Source organism: Stenella coeruleoalba, assembly GCF_951394435.1.
Source record: "Stenella coeruleoalba genome assembly, chromosome: 15".
NCBI classification, from domain to species: domain Eukaryota; kingdom Metazoa; phylum Chordata; class Mammalia; order Artiodactyla; family Delphinidae; genus Stenella; species Stenella coeruleoalba.
Genome location: NC_137161.1, coordinates 39800695 through 39818537, shown reverse-complemented (window position 1 = coordinate 39818537; position 17843 = coordinate 39800695). Strand labels below are relative to the sequence as shown.

The following is a 17843-nucleotide window of genomic DNA, read 5'->3' as shown; positions in this document are numbered from 1 at the left end:
GTTGGAAAAAGACACATAATTAATGGCAAGAGAAAAAAAATAAGCAGGAGATGCAAAATTACTATCAAACAAAAAAATGTGTTCAAGACAAATGTCAATAAAAAGATATATATAAAGGAATTTCACCTTGATAAAAATATAACCATCAAAAAAAAAGACATTTTATGTCCTAACACCATGGATTCTAAACAAGTAAAGTGAAAATTAAGGGGATAATAAGGAGAAACAAACAAACCCACAATGGTAGTGTCAGAATGCAATTAAGGTTTTTGAGGAATCAGCAGATTAAGTAAACAATAAATAAATCAAGATTTGAAGGGTTTTCATAATATAATTAACCATCTTGATCTGACAGGTATTATAAAGAGATTTAAGACAGTACATCATAAACAATATGCAGTCATGAAATAGTTTTAAAATATGCTTGTATTACATACAAACTTTATACTGATAAAGTAAAACTCCAGTAGAATGTATGATTTTCTGAGAAGATATAAATTATCAAAAATGACTAGAGAAAAGTTATAGTATCTGAATAGGCTACTGACCATGGAATAACATGGAACATTAATCAGAGGTCTCAACCAAAGAGGTACCAAGCCCAAGACAGCTAAAATGAGTGAATTCTAACAATTTTATAAGAAACAGATAATTCTTATTATTTAAAGTGCAAAAGTGGAAAAAGAAGGGTTTTCAATTAATGCCGTGGAACTATAATGATATCACTACTGAAATGGATACTGTTAGTTCTCATGTACACACCAAGAAAAATGTAAGCATATACTGCTAAGTATAGCTTTCCTAGATTCTGGAACTAACACACCCCGCACACCGTACCCCTCCCTCCCCCCGGCCTGAGTGCGCCAGAGCCTCCGAATCAGTGGCTCCTTTAACCCCGTCCTGTCTGAGCAAAAAACAGACGCCCTCCAGCGACCTACACGCACAGGCAGGGCCAAATCCAAAGCTGAGCGCCTGGGAACTGTGAGAACAAAGAAGAGAAAGGGAAATCTCTCCCAGCAGCCTCAGAAGCAGCGGATTAAAGCTCCACAATCAACTTGATGTACCCTGCATCTGTGGAATACATGAATAGACAACCAATCATCCCAAATTGAGGAGGTGGACTTCGAGAGCGAGATCTATGATTTTTTCCCCTTTTCCTCTTTTTGTGAATGTGTATGTGTATACTTCTGTGTGAGATCTTGTCTGTATAGCTTTGCTTCCACCATTTGTCCTGGGGTTCTATCCGTCCATTGTTTTTTTTTTTTTAAATTTTTTTCTTAATAATTAATTTTAATAACTTTATTATACTTTACGTTCTTTCTCCTTCCTTCCTTCCTTCCTTCCTTCCTTCCTTCCTTCCTTCCTTCCTCCCTTCCCTCCTTTAGACAACGAATCATCCCAAATTGAGGAGGTGGACTTTGAGAGCAAGATTTATAGTTTTTTCCCCTTTACCTCTTTTTGTGAGGGTGTATGTGTATGCTTCTGTGTAAGATTTTGTCTGTATAGCTTTGCTTCCACCATTTGTCCTAAGGTTCTATCCGTCCCTTTTTTTTTTCTAAATAATTATTTTTTAATTCAATAACTTTATTTTATTTTACTGTATCTTCTTTCTTTCTGTCTTTTTTCCTTCCTTCCCTCCTTCCTTCCTTCCTTCCTCCCTCCTTCCTTTCTTTCCTTCTTTTCTTCTTTCTTTCTTTCTTTCTTTCTTTCTTTCTTTCTTTCTTTCTTTCTTTCTTTCTTTCTTTCTTCCTTCCTTCCTTCCTTCCTTCCCTCCTTTCTTTCTTTCTTCCTACTTCTACTATTTCTCTCTACTTTTTCTCCCTTTTATTCTGAGCCGTGTGAATGAAAGGCTCTTGGTGCTCCAGCCAGGAGTCAGGGCTCTGCCTCTGAGGTGGGAGAGCCAACTTCAGGACACTGGTCAACAAGAGACCTCCCAGCTCCACATAATATCAAACGGGGAAAATCTCCTAGAGACCTCCATCTTAACACCAGCACCCAGCTTCACTTAACGACCAGCAAGCTACAGTGCTGGACAGCCTATGCCAAACAACTAGCAAAACAGGAACACAACCCCACCCATTAGCAGAGAGGCTGCCTAAAATCATAATAAGTCCACAGACACCCCAAAACACACCACCAGACATGGACCTGCCCACTAGAGAGACAAGATCCAGCCTCATCCACCACAACACAGGCACTAGTCCCCTCCACCAGGAAGCCTACACAACCCACTGAACCAACCTTAGCCACTGGAGACAGACACCAAAAACAACGGGAACTAGGAACCTGAAGCCTGCAAAAAGGAGACCCCAAACACAGTATGATAAGCAAAATGAGAAGACAGAAAAAAACACAGCAGATGAAGGAGCAAGATAAAAATGCACCAGACCAAACAAATGAAGAGGAAATAGGCAGTCTACCTGAAAAAGAATTCAGAATAATGATAGTAAAGATGATCCAAAATCTGGGAAATAGAATGGACAAAATGCAAGAAACATTTAACAAGGACCTAGAAGAAATAAAGATGAAACAAGCAATGATGAACAACACAATAAATGAAATTAAAAATACTCTAGATGGGATCAATAGCAGAATAACTGAGGCAGAGAACGGATAAGTGACCTGGAAGATAAAATAGTGGAAATAACTACTGCAGAGCAGACTAAAGAAAAAAGAATGAAAAGAACTGAGGACAGTCTCGGAGACCTCTGGGACAACATTAAACGCACCACCATTCGAATTATAGGGGTTCCAGAAGAAGAAGAGAAAAAGAAAGGGACTGAGAAAATATTTGAAGAGATTACAGTTGAAAACTTCCCTAATATGGGAAAGGTAATAGTTAATCAAGGCCAGGAAGCACAGAGAGTCCCATACAGGATAAATACAAGGAGAAATAAGCCAAGACACATATTAATCAAACTGTCAAAAATTAAATACAAAGAAAGCATATTAAAAGCAGCAAGGGAAAAACAACAAATAATACACAAGGGAATCCCCATAAGGTTAACAGCTGATCTTTCAGCAGAAACTCTGCAAGCCAGAAGGGAATGGCAGGACATACTGAAAGTGATGAAGGAGAAAAACCTGCAACCAAGATTACTCTACCCAGCAAGGATCTCATTCAGATTTGATGGAGAAATTTAAAGCTTTACAGACAAGCAAAAGCTGAGAGAGTTCAGCACCACCAAACCAGCTTTACAACAAATGCTAAAGGAACTTCTCTAGACAAGAAACACAAGAGAAGGAAAAGACCTATAATAACGAACCCAAAACAATTTAGAAAATGGGAATAGGAACATACATATCGATAATTACCTTAAATGTAAATGGATTAAATGCTCCCACCAAAAGACACAGATTGGCTGAATGGATACAAAAACAAGACCCATATATATGCTGTCTACAAGAGACCCACTTCAGACCTAGAGACACATACAGACTGAAAGTGAGGGGATGGAAAAAGATATTCCATGCAAATGGAAACCAAAAGAAAGCTGGAGTAGCAATTCTCATATCAGACAAAATAGACTTTAAAATAAAGACTATTAGAAGAGACAAAGAAGGACACTGCATAATGATCAAGGGATCGATCCAAGAAGAAGATATAACAATTGTAAATATTTATGCACTCAACATAGGAGCACCTCAATACATAAGGCAAAAATGAACAGCCATAAAAGGGGAAATCGACAGTAACACATTCATAGTAGGGGACTTTAACACCCCACTTTCACCAATGGACAGATCATCCAAAATGAAAGTAAATAAGGAAACACAAGCTTTAAATGATACATTAAACAAGATGGACTTAATTGATATTTATAGGACACTCCATCCAAAAACAACAGACGACACATTTTTCTCTAGTGTTCATGGAACATTCTCCAGGATAGATCATAACTTGGATCACAAATCAAGCCTTGGTAAATTTAAGAAAATTGAAATTGTATCAAGTATCTTTTCCGACCACAACGCCATGAGACTAGATATCAATTACAGGAAAAGATCTGTAAAAAATACAAACACATGGAGGCTAAACAATACACTACTTAATAACGAAGTGATCACTGAAGAAATCAAAGAGGAAATTAAAAAATACCTAGAAACAAATGACAATGGAGACACAACGACCCAAAACCTATGGATGCAGCAAAAGCAGTTCTAAGAGGGAAGTTTATAGCAATACAAGCTCACCTTAAGAAGCAGGAAACATCTCGAATAAACAACCTAACCTTGCACCTCAAGCAATTAGAGAAAGAAGAACAAAAAAACCCCAAAGTTAGCAGAAGGAAAGAAATCATAAAAATCAGATCAGAAATAAATGAAAAAGAAATGAAGGAAACAATAGCAAAGATCAATAAAACTAAAAGATGGTTCTTTGAGAAGATAAACAAAATAGATAAACCATTAGCCAGACTCATCAAGAAAAAAAGGGAGAAGACTCAAATCAATAGAATTAGAAACGAAAAAGGAGAAGTAACAACTGACACTGCAGAAATAAAAAAGATCATGAGAGAATACTACAAGCAATTCTATGCCAATAAAATGGACAATCTGGAAGAAATGGACAAATTCTTAGAAATGTACAACCTGCCAAGACTGAATCAGGAAGAAATAGAAAATATGAACAGACCAATCACAAGCACTGAAATTGAAACTGTGACTAAAAATACTCCAACAAACAAAAGCCCAGGACCAGCTGGCTTCACAGGTGAATTCTATCAAACATTTAGAGAAGAGCTAACACCTATCCTTCTCAAACTCTTCCAAAATATAGCAGAGGGAGGAACACTCCCAAATTCCTTCTACAAGGCCACCATCACCTTGATACCAAAACCAGACAAGGATGTCACAAAGAAAAACTACAGGTCAATATCACTGATGAACATAGATGCAAAAGTCCTCAACAAAATACTAGCAAACAGAATCCAATAGCACATTAAAAGGATCATACACCATGATCAAGTGGGATTTATTCCAGGAGTGCAAGGATTCTTCAATATACGCAAATCTATCAATGTGATAAACCATATTAACAACTTGAAGGAGAAAAACCATATGATCATCTCAATAGATGCAGAGAAAGCTTTTGACAAAATTCAACACCCATTTATGATAAAAACCCTGCAGAAAGTAGGCATAGAGGGAACTTTCCTCAACATAATAAAGGCCATATATGACAAGCCCACAGCCAACATCATCCTCAATGGTGAAAAACTGAAAGCATTTCCACTAAGATCAGGAACAAGACAAGGCTGCCCACTCTCCCCACTCTTATTCCACATAGTTTTGGAAGTTTTAGCCACAGCAATCAGAGAAGAAAAGGAAATAAAAGGAATCCAAATCGGAAAAGAAGAAGTAAAGCTGTCACTGTTTGCAGGTGACATGATACTATACGTAGAGAATCCTAAAGATGCTACCAGAAAACTACTAGAGCTAATCAATGAATTTGGTAAAGTAGGAGGATACAAAATTAATGCACAGAAATCTCTGGCATTCCTGTATACTAATGATGAAAAATTTGAAAGTGAAGTCAAGAAAACACTCCCATTTACCATTGCAACAAAAAGAATAAAATATCTAGGAATAAACCTACCTAAGGAGACAAAAGACCTGTGTGCAGAAAATTATAAGACACTGATGAAAGAAACTAAAGATGATACAAATAGATGGAGAGATATACCATGTTCTTGGATTGGAAGAATCAACATTGTGAAAATGACTCTACTACCCAAAGCAACCTATAGATTCAATGCAATCCCTATGAAACTACCACTGGCATTTTTCACAGAACTAGAACAAAAAATTTTCACAATTTGTATGGAAACACAAAAGACCCTGAATAGCCAAAGCAATCTTGAGAATGAAAAACGGAGCTGGAGGAATCAGGCTCCCTGACTTCAGACTATACTACAAAGCTACAGTAACAAGACAGTATGGTACTGGCACAAAAACAGAAAGACAGAACAATGGAACAGGATACAAAGCCCAGAGATAAACCCACGCACATATGGACACCTTATCTTTGATAAAGGTGGCAGGAATGTACAGTGGAGAAAGGACAGCCTCTTCAATAAGTGGTGCTGGGAAAACTGGACAGGTACACATAAAAGTATGAGATTAGATCACTCCCTAACACCATACACAAAAATAAGCTCAAAATGGATTAAAGACCTAAATGTAAGGCCAGAAACTATCAAACTCTTAGAGGAAAACATAGGCAGAACACTCTATGACATAAATCAAAGCAAGATCCTTTTTGACCCACCTCCTAGACAAATGGAAATAAAAACAAAAATAAACAAATGGGACCTAATGAAACTTCAAAGCTTTTGCACAGCAAAGGAAACCGTAAACAAGACGAAAAGACAACCCTCAGAATGGGAGAAAGTATTTGCAAATGAAGCAACTGACAAAGGATTAATTTCCAAAATTTACAAGCAGCTCATGCAGCTCAATAACAAAGAAACAAACAACCCAATCCAAAAATGGGAAGAAGACCTAAATGGACAATTCTCCAAAGAAGATATACAGACTGCCAACAAACACATGAAAGAATGCTCAACATCATTAATCATTAGAGAAATGCAAATCAAAACTACAATGAGATATCATCACACCAGTCAGAATGGCCATCATCAAAAAATCTAGAAACAGGGCTTCCCTGGTGGCGCAGTGGTTGAGAGTCCGCCTGCCGATGCAGGGGACACTGGTTCGTGTCCCGGTCCGGGAGGATCCCACATGCCGCGGAGCGGCTGGTCCCGTGAGCCATGGCCGCTGAGCCTGCTTGTCCGGAGCCTGTGCTCCGCAACGGGAGAGGCCATAACAGTGAGAGGCCCACATACCGCAAAACAAACAAACAAAAAAAACAAACAAATAAAATAAAAAAAAAATCTAGAAACAATAAATGCTGGAGAGGGTGTGGAGAAAAGGGAACACTCTTGCACTGCTGGTGGGAATGTGAATTGGTTCAGCCACTATGGAGAACAGTATGCAGGTTCCTTAAAAAACTACAAATAGAACTACCATATGAGCCAGCAATCCCACTACTGGGCATATACCCTGAGTAAATCAAAATTCAAAAAGAGTCATGTACCAAAATATTCATTGCAGCTCTATTTACAATAGCCCGGAGATGGAAACAACCTAAGTGCCCATCATCGGATGAATGGATAAAGAAGATGTGGCACATATATACAATGGAATATTACTCAGCCATAAAAAGAAACGAAATTGAGCTATTTGTAATGAGGTGGATAGACCTAGAGTCTGTCATACAGAGTGAAGTAAGTCAGAAAGAGAAAGACAAATACCGTATGCTAACACATATGTATGGAATTTAAGAAAAAAAATGTCATGAAGAACCTAGGAGTAAGACAGGAATAAAGACACAGACCTGCTAGAGGATGGACTTGAGGATATGGGGAGGGGGAAGGGTGAGCTGTGACAGGGCGAGAGAGAGGCATGGACATATATACACTAACAAACATAAAGTAGATAGCTAGTGGGAAGCAGCCGCATGGCACAGGGATATCGGCTCTGTGCTTTGTGACTGCCTGGAGGGGTGGGATAGGGAGGGTGGGGGGGAGGGAGATGCAAGAGGGAAGAGATATGGGAACATATGTATATGTATAACTGATTCACTTTGTTATAAAGCAGAAACTAACACACCATTGTAAAGCAATTATACCCCAATAAAGATGTTAAAAAAAAAAGAATAAAATTACAAAAAGTGACATTAGCAACCATTCTAGAAGAAGCACACAGTCTCTGTAGAAATACAAGTAAATTCGCTCTTTTTCCTTAAAGGAGCATTCAAGTGCATTTTGTTTATTTTTACAGTAATGAAAGAGAGTGCCCTTCAGTCAATTTTCAGAACCTGGTACAAATTATTATATTTTCTCCCTTTAAATGTCAAGGGCAAAATGTGGAGGGCTCCCCCGCCACCCAGAGCCAAGCGCCTGGGCCAGCAGTGGGAGCTGAAGGATCCCCTGTGCTCAGAACACAGGGGCGCCCCGCGAGGCCCCGGGTCCGGGAGGCCCCGGGTCCGCGAGGCCCCGGGTGGGTCCGCGAGGCCCCAAATGAGTCCGTGAGGCCCCGGCCTAGCGCGCGCAGGACCTCGTGCCCAGAGGTTCCGACGCCCCACGAACCGTCCCACACCCCGATGCCAACGGTCGCCTCAGCGCCGTAAGCTTCGCGTCTACAGACTTCGGGGCCGCCCAGAAGCCAAAGCCCGTCGAAGGTCCGACCCCGCTGACCCGCGAGCATGGGCAGCTACTTGAGCATGTACCTGGGCACGGCCAAGGCCATGTAGCCAGCCCACGCCCGGAAGCGCTGGTCCCCATGGTTCCCATGGATCGGGCCCGCCCGCAGCACCTGCCTCCCGATGGGCCGGGACGGGTGCCAAATCCTGTGCTACCGCCGCCGCCACCAGGATCACGGGCCCTGGTTCCGCAGCAGGCAGCCGCTCCCCGCCGCCCTGCGCAGCTGGAAGTACTACCAGGTCCGCGGGTCCTCGGTGCCCCAAGGCTGGAGGCGCCTTCCCAGCGGGCCGCCCCTCCGCACCTCCTCGGGGCTGGGGTTTTCCGGCCATGTAGCAACGGTTTCACGATGAGGTCCCAGTGGAACGCCCGCCTCTTCTGCCACACGCAGAGCCTGGTGGACATCCATACCGCCCCCGTTGAAAGCCTAAGCAGCTTGTCCACGTGTCCGCCCAGCCAGGAGTCCCCGGACCCCTGTGCCAAGGAGACCGCCCTGAGGGCCCTCAGCCGATGCGAGGAAGGACAAAGGCGGCTCGACGGGCCTCTCAGGTCTGAGAGCCCCGAGCCCAGGCTGTCGGCCTTCCGGCCCGTGATGAGGAATGGAGTGGTCCCTGTCTTTGTGCCCAGGCCGGGGCCTCTGAGAAGAAGCATCTGCCCCGGGTGCAAGCGCCTCCGAGAAGAGGACACTGAGCCCTGGCCTGAGCCTTGCCTGTCTGCCGCCCACCCTGCTGTGAGGCCCCCCACCCCCCACCCGCCCAGGGCACAGTCACATAGCCTCGCTGGAGAGATGGGGGCGGATCAGCACTCCTGGGCCTAGGCCTCCTGCAGCCTGACGTCCCCCTTGAGTCCTGAGAGCCAAGGCCACCTCCTCCTGACACTCAAACCCACATTTCTTTTACCCAGCTGACTCCTGCCCTACCCCTGCCTGAGTCATTGGCACAGACCGCCAGGCCAGCTCCCTCCACTCCAGCCAGGAGCTGCCAAGCCCCAGAGCCACCTCTCTTAGCTGCAGAGCCCACCCCGAGGAAGCACTGCTGACGTCCAGGCCTGCACTCCCTCCTGCCCACCCACCCTTGCTGCCTTTGCCCCTGAGAAGACCCTTTTCGGAGAACCCTTCTCAGGAAGGCGTGCTTCTCCCCTATTGCCCACTTCATACGGTTTAAAGGTTGTTCTTATTTTAAATAATACTAAAATAGCTTTGTTATCCTAAAAAAAAAAAATAAAAAAGTTTCTGTTCAAGAATACATGTTTTTTAATACTTAAAAAAAAAAAGAAAAAGAATGTTAATGCAGGGCATTTGTCCTATTAAAAAATACTGTGAAGCTACATGAAATAAAAGTGTGGTGTTTGTACATGAATAGAAAAATGAAGGTAAAGAAATAGACTAACATATATGTGAAAATTTGTTTAACATGTGATAAAACTGATATTTTGTACCAACAAATATAGAATGGAGTATTTACCAAATATGATAGAAGTGGCTACTCACTTGGACAAAAAACAAAGTTATATCTTTATCTTAAACCTAAAACCCACTAATAACTTCAAAGTAGATTGTAGTTCTAAACAACAACAACAACAAAAACACTATAAAACTGTTAGAACAAAATATATTTAAAGATTTTGACAATCCTTATTTGAGTAACCCTTTCTCAAGTAAGGCAAGAAAACAAAAAGTCATAATGGAAATGATTCAGATTTGATTATATTTAGAGTGGAAAGTTTGTGCATGGCCAAAAGTAGCATAAACAATGTTAAAAAATGAGTGAAAGATTGGTTCAACATTTGCAAAGTATATGAGATAAAAGGTCAATATGGTAGCTATTTCGCAAAGACAGCCACAATGACTCCTTCCATCACTGAATACACACTCTTTTGCAATGTTATTTTGCTGGTCCTCCCATCAAGAGGAGTCTATTTCTGGTCCCCTAGAACGTGAGATGACCAAGTGGTATGTTTGGCCAGTAGAATGTGGCTGAAGTTGTCCAAGTTCATCAAGAGACCTTGCAATTTCTGATTTACTCTCTTGCTGCTCTGAGTCCACCATGTAAAGACATGTGGAATAACTTCCTTGAGGATGAAGAGAGAGCATAGGTGACAGCCAGCACCAACCATCAAACATATGAGTGAGGCCCTTTTATTTTATTTTTTTAACATCTTTATTGGAGTATAATTGCTTTACAATGGTGTGTTAGTTTCTGCTTTATAACAAAGTGAATCAGCTATACATATACATATATCCCCATATCTCCTTCCTCTTGCATCTCCCACTCCCCTCCCTATCCCACCCTTCTAGGTGGTCACAAAGCACTGAGCTGATCTCCCTGTGTTATGTGGCTGCTTCCCACTAGCTATCTATTTTACATTTGGTAGTGTATATATGTCCATGCCACTCTCACTTCGTCCCAGCTTACCCTTCCCCCTCCCCTTGTCCTCAAGTGCATTCTCTATGTCTGTGTCTTTATTCCTGTCCTGCCCCTAGGTTTGTCAGAACCATTTTTTTTTAGATCCATATATATGTGTTAGCATAAGGTATTTGTTTTTCTCTTTCTGACTTACTTCACTCTGTAGGACAGACTCTAGGTCCATCCACTTTACTACAAATAACTCAAGTTCATTCCTTTTTATGGCTGAGTAATATTCCATTGTATATATGTACCACATCTTCTTTATCCATTCATCTGTCGATGGACACTTAGGTTGCTTCCATGTCCTGGCTATTGTAAATAGTGCTGCAATGAACATTGTGGTACATATCTCTTTTTGAGTTATGGTTTTCTCAGAGTATATGCCCAGTAGTGGGTTTGCTGGGTCATATGGTAGTTCTATTTTTAGTTTTTTAAGGAACCTCCATCCTGTTCTCCATAGTGGCTGTGTCAATTTACATTCCCACCAACAGTGCATGAGGATTCCGTTTTCTCCACACTCTCTCTAGCATTTATTGTTTGTAGATTTTTTGATGATGGCCATTCTGACTGGTGTGAGGTGATACCTCATTGTAGTTTTGATTTACATTTCTCTAATGATTAGTGGTGTTGAGCATCCTTTCATGTGTTTGTTGGCAATCTGTATGTCTTCTTTGGAGAAATGTCTATTTAGGTCTTCTGCCCATTTTTGGATTGGGTTGTTTGTTTTTTTTTGATATTGAGCTGCATGAGCTGCTTGTAAATTTTGGAAATTAATCCTTTGTCAGTTGCTTCATTTGCAAATACTTTCTCCCATTCTGAGGATTGTCTTTTCATCTTGTTTACAGTTTCCTTTGCTGTGCAAAAGCTTTTAAGTTTCATTAGGTCCCATTTGTGTATTTTTGTTTTTATTTCCATTTCTCTAGGAGGTGGTTCAAAAAGGATCTTGCTGTGACTTATGTCATAGAGTGTTCTGCCTATGTTTTCCTCTAAGAGTTTTATAGTGTCTGGAGTGAGGCCCTTTTAGACCATCTAGCCTACGTCAAGCCAACAGAAAGCTATAGCCACATGAATAATCCTAAGCAAGGTCAGCAGAAGAACCACCCAGCTGAGCTCAGGGTAAACTGCTAACACACAAAGTCATGAGCAAATAAAATGTGATTGTTTTAAGACACTGTGCTTTGGGATGGTTTGTTATATAGCAATAGCTAAGTGGGACAGTTATTCATAATTTATAAAGAATACCTGAGATAAAAGCAGACAGCCTGCCTGGAAAATGGGCAAGGCAAGTCATGAAACGAGAAACACAATGGCTGTTGACTTGTATCAGAGCTGGAGGCATCTTGTTGATGAACTGGAACAAGAATTCCTGCCTCGCTGGGTCTGAATCCTGGCCCTGCCAACCTTGGTTGTGTGGCCTTGGGCAAGTTACTCAAATCTCTCCAGGTCTCAATTTCATCATCTGTGAAATGGGTATATAAATACTATCTATCTCATAGGGTCATTGTAAGGAAACTCAGTAGCATTAAGTACAAATAAATGTTGCTTTTGCTTTTACTGTTATTAATATAGCTCAGATCAACTTGTGAGTCTGAAGCAGTGAGTACAAGATGCTGAGCAGTTTTGTTGAAGGCAAGTAGAGGGATGACGGAGGAATGTACTGATAAAGATGGTAGTTAGGAATTAGAGAACAAAGACATTTAGTTACATTTCAGAGTTTGGTTTGCTTTAATGTTATTGTAAAAATGATCAATGTGATGATTTCTAACACTTCCTTAAATCTCATTGTTTTAATGAGTTCTAGCTTTACTATGTAAAATCTGTAGAAATTCATGCTTCTGAATCTGAGATTTAGTAGAGAGACACTCATTTGAATTTCAAGTAAAAGGGATACTATTATTATCATTATTCTTATCATTGCCTGTGGTTCTATATTTTGGGATATTCTGTCTTCCAGACTGCTTTTTTAATATATATATATTTGTTTTCTTACTATTATCAATTAAAGACATATGAAAGAACTAAGCTGAGTATCTGATCAACATGACACCAGAGGAGGTAAGATTTCATTCAAAAGTGAAAAAAGTTGATTTTTCTGTGCATTTGTATACAGCTGTTGCTGACCACTGTAAAATTTCTTATTAGATGTTTTAAAATACTGAAAACAGTACAAAGACTAACATCATTATTTATTATTTTTATGAGCCACATAACCACTAGAAATAGTGTGTTCAAAGCATTTTACTACCACCTCATAACAGTATACCTAAGAGTACAGAGACAGTCACTTACAGAGTCAAAAAACATATCTCCTACTATGTTGAAACTACCAAAAAAATCATGTTAGATCATGTTTATATATGTGTGTTTATGTATGTATATATAATTTAGATAGATAGATATGCTCATATTTGACACAATAAGACTGTCAAGATGTGTTTGAAAATGTAAATTGTTAGGGACTTCCCTGGTGGTGCAGTGGTTAGAATCCGCCTGCCAACACAGGGGACACGAGTTTGAGGCCTGGTCCGGGAAGATCCCACATGCCACCCAGAAACTAAGCCCGGGCGCCACAACTACTGAGGCTGCGTTCTCGAGCCTGCAAGCCACAACTACTAAAGTCCGCTCACCTAGAGCTCGTGCACCACAACAAGAGAAGCCGCCACAAATGAGAAGCCCCCGCTCGCCGCAACTAGAGAAAGCCCGAGTACAGCAACAAAGACCGAATACAGCCAAAAATAAAAATAAATAAATAAATAAATAAATAAATAAACCCCCAAAACCTAAGCCCTGAAAAAAAAAAAGAAAGAAAGAAAATGTAAATTCTTAAAAGACTTTTTCTCTTTTGTAGCCAGCAGGATGACTTTCTCAAGAACTTGGAATACAAATATTCTTCAAAGATTTTTAAACTTATAAAATAACAACAACAAATTAAGCAGCTTCTGGCTCTGCAGCTGTGGGCAAGTTACCCAACCTCAGTTTTTTCATTTGAAACAGGGATAACGATAATGCCTAATTCACGAGATTTTTGTGAGGATTTAAAAAGAAAATATATGAAAAGTGCTAAGAACAGTGTCTGACACATAAAAGGCACTTGACAAATCTTAGCTACTATTGTTATTCTTACTGTTGGGTGCCCTTGATATGCCAGATCTCTAATAAAGGTGCATTCTCTTTTAAATGTTCCCAAATATACTACAATTTGGGAAAAGAAAGCTACCATTGTGTATTTCTGACTCCAACCTCATATTTCAGAATATTTTAAACAGAGATAACAACACAAATAATGTAATGTAAGGATTGATGAACTTTCCGGTTACAAAGAATGATTTTAGCAGCTTAAGATAACCCAGAGGCAGCAAACTTAAGTTTAAATGTAGTTAGTTAAGATAAGTTATGACTTCCCTGGTGGCGCAGTGGTTAAGAATCCACCTGCCAATGCAGGGGACACGGGTTCAATCCCTGGTCCGGGAAAATCCCACATGTCACGGAGCAACTAAGCCCGGGTGCCACAACTACTGAGCCTGTGCTCTCGAGCCCGTGGGCCACAACTACTGAGCCTGAGCACCACAACTACTGAAGCCCATGTGCCTAGAGCCCATGCTCCACAAGAGAAGCCACCACAATGAGCAGCCTGTGCACCGCAACAAAGACCCAATGAAGCGGAAAAAAAAAAAAAAGATAGGTTAAACATGACCGGTAAACAGAAAGAATATGGCATCCACAGTTTTGTTTTCAAATACACCTGCTACTAGCTAATTAACATCCTGGGCCCTGAAAACGATAAACTAATAAATGTCTTTTGCAGACCTCCTCACTTGAAGGAATATATTCTCTCCATTTGAATCATAATACCTTTGGAGCGTCAGAGGGCCAAAGAAATAACTTCAGTCAGGAAGAATATAAAACTTTTATAATAACAAATTACAAAAGAGAGTAAAATTATGAACTAAACTGTTAAACTCATCATTCTGCCTGAATAAGTTCATTGAGTGGACAGAATAACCAAACACAATTACAAAACAAGCTGAAAGCTGATGGATTAGCAGCTACTTGGGACCCAAGATACTCCTAGGAGCGTTACTCTTTCTAAATCCCCCATTTCTTCTGCCCTCTTGGGACAGTTCTTCAGCCACACGCTCTTTTGAGAATTTAATCCACTTCCCCTTTGCAGTTGCCACATCCACCAGCTGCTTCTCTCATCACCTTACCAGTCAAACAGAAAAGGCCAAGCCTAGGTTATTCTAATGATAGCAAACACCTCATAAAGGAATCTGCCGAATTTACTTTTCCATAGAACATCATTTTTACAGCTTTTCATGAGTCCACGAGAAAAGAAAGCATCATGTATAAAATGTGACTTCCAGAAATCTCGAAGATATTAGGAATTGTTCTTACAGTGTTAGAGTGTGTCGGTGTACCACCATCTACAGAATGGGGTGTCTTCAATTTCCCCAAAGGAATCCCGTCAGGCTGTCACTGTACCTGTTTGCCCACAGGAGAAGAGAAGAGGGCCTCATAAAGTTAGGACATTTTCGGAAATGTTCCCAATTTAAAAGAACTTTAGGCTCTGGGGTGCATACTTTTTCATTCCTGGTTTTGCATTTGTGTGTAAGGATCACTTTGCTTTAGTCTATATAACATCCTGGCAGAGAGAAAACATGGTGTAACTAATCAAGAGTTTGGAATGTGTAAACCTTGCAAGTTTCTTAACCTCTGTACCTCAGTTTTTGCATCTATCAGGGGAGGATATTAACAGCATAGTACATCATTAAATCGGTTAAGTTCTGTAAAGCACTTAAAACTAGCACATGGTAAGCACTGTGGAAGTGTTTAAGTGAATTCCTTCTCTCTACAACAGTAGGGTTTTCAGGCAACAAATTACATAAAGATGTGAGAAATGAACTAATAGGGGCAATGGTCTTAAAGCCCTTTGGGAACAATGAATAATGCTTATCTAGACATAAAGAGTTTTAGAGGGGCTTGTTTGAGGAGGAGATTTTAGGAGAGAATTCCCGCTGCTTCCTGGGAAAATCCCTGCTGACTTCTACCCATGCCCCAAGTTGACAGTTGTCACACGTCTGACAGAGCCAAGGAAAGGCGCTTCTTCCCAAGACAACGGCAGGAAATCCCTACCTGGACAATCCTTTATTTGGAAACCAGAGAATTCCTCTTGTGTCTGACGCCCACTACCCGCTCCCCAGTTGCGACCCCCTCCCCTGCCTTGGAGCTGCACAGACCATCAGAATTCCATTCCTAAGGAGACCTTCAACAGGGGCAGAACGCTGGAAGAAGTCTTTGCTGTAAGTTTAAAAGCCCCAGGTAACGCCGGGCCAAAGTACAACCGGTGGCTTGACTCCACGCCCTCCGCCTGGCTGGGGAGGTATAAGGGAGGCATGGGGACCACGTGGGCGAACAGGGGATGTCTGGCCATTCTCTTCGGGGAAATTATTTGCTGACCTTTGCGTAGCTTTGTGAGGGGGCAGATTCACTGGGGTTCTTCCTCCCAAACCCAGTTTGGGGATTTATCCTAAAGTCTCCTTCCGCTTCCCCCTCCTCCCAGAGTAACGTTACTCAGTCTCTAAAGGGTAACCAAAGAGTGGCAGCACCCCAAAGCAAACACAGACATACTCCACACTTCCTCCGCCCATCTCAAGCTAGCACCCTCAGGTACCTGGTGACAGACGACCTGGAGGAGCGTGCCTGCCAGACCTCCAAAGCGGTCCAGCCTCCAGGCACGTACCCCGCTCCGCCTCAGCCGGAGATCTGTGGCCCCGGCAAAACTGCTGCCAAAACAGATGCTCTTCGGTGGGGCGGGGACCCGCCTCCTCGCTACCATCAGGTGCTAGCTAGGTCAGCTCCCCGCCACCCGGCTCCCCGCTGCCACGCGCGCCCCTCTCCAGCAGCGCACTCACCTGCAGCTGCGTCCGGCTGGCGTTGGCCGCGGTCGGCCCGTCGGCGGCTCCCGAACCGCGCAGCACCGTGATGTGCAGCGTGAGCAGCAGCAGCCCCAGCAGCAGCAGCAGCTCGGCCGCCAGGCGTACCATCCTCCTGAGGCGCGCGGCTTTAGGACCCGGCGCGGCGGGCGGCGGCGGCGGCGGGGGAGGAGGAGTCGGAGCCCGGGAGCCCGGCGGCGCGGCTCCCGCCTCGGCCCCCGCCGGGGCCCCGCTCCCCGAGCCCGCGGGGCTGGCCCTGGGCGCGCCGGGGCGCGCCGGGCCGGGGGAGCAGGAGCCGCCGCCGCCGCCGCCGCACCACGGCGGAGCCACGGCGGGGCCGGGGGCGTCCAAGCTGGCTGCGGAGCAAACCCCGGCGCTCCCCGGCGGCGGCGGCGGCGGCGGCGGTGGGGACAACGGGCCGCCAGGGGCCCGGGCCGGGCCGGGGACCACCCTGCGGGCAGGGGGCAGCGGGGGCGACGGCGGGGCGGGCGCAGCCGAGCCCCCGAGCGCACATGGGCGCCCCAGATGTGGCCGCGGCGCCGCAGCTGGAGCGGGAGCGGCCGCCAGAGGAGCGCGGGGAGGAGGAGGAGGAGGAGAAGGAGGAGGAGGAGAAGGAGGAGGAGGAGGGCTTCAGTGGCGGCCCAGAGTTACCTCCACGCTGGGCTCCCCCGCCCTTGCCGCCCGGAGCCACTCACCCGACGAACCACCTCCCCTCCTCCCTGCGCTCCTTCGGGCCGCGGGCCGCGCCGCCCCGCCGCCGAGTCTTAGGGTGAGCCGGCTCTGGATGGGGGCTCCGGCACCCGGGGGCTGTCACTGTCTGGAGGTGACCTGCGCGCCCCTCCAGAGTCCGCGTCCGCCTGCTGGGCTGTGCGCCACCGCTGCCGAGGTCGCTGTGGGCGGCGAGGGCCGAGCCCTGTGCGCACTGCGCCTCGGGGCTGTGGGTAGCGGGGCGGAGGGGGGGTGCCTGGGCGAGTTTAGAAACCTTTATTGACAAGGTGGAGTTGGGAGTTGTGGTGTTGGAGACGGAGAGGGTGCCGGACCAGCCAGGTGTCTGTCTGCGACTGTGCGCCCCTCCCTCAAGCTGGCGTGCGTATGTATGAGGGAGAAGATAGAGTTTCGTTCCAGAAAGGTCTTGACACTCGCTCCCGCACGGTGGGCCGCCCGCTCTCTGAGCACCTCTGCTCAGGCGCCCGCGGCGCGGGGTAGAGCCTGGGAAGGCAGGCGAGTCCGATTCGCTGGGC

At 43.9% G+C, this 17843-nt stretch overlaps 1 protein-coding gene across 1 annotated transcript in view; it reads right to left on the bottom strand.

The window, feature by feature from the left end:
• The window catches only part of ISM1 (isthmin 1), an 89634-nt gene extending 72813 nt beyond the window's left edge, over positions 1-16821 (bottom strand). The window contains exon 1 of the mRNA XM_079944027.1: positions 16582-16821. Coding sequence (XP_079800153.1) covers positions 16582-16713 — 132 coding nt within the window. The 5' untranslated portion in view covers positions 16714-16821. The remainder of the gene's footprint in view (positions 1-16581) is intronic.
• Positions 16822-17843: the final 1022 nt, after the last annotated feature.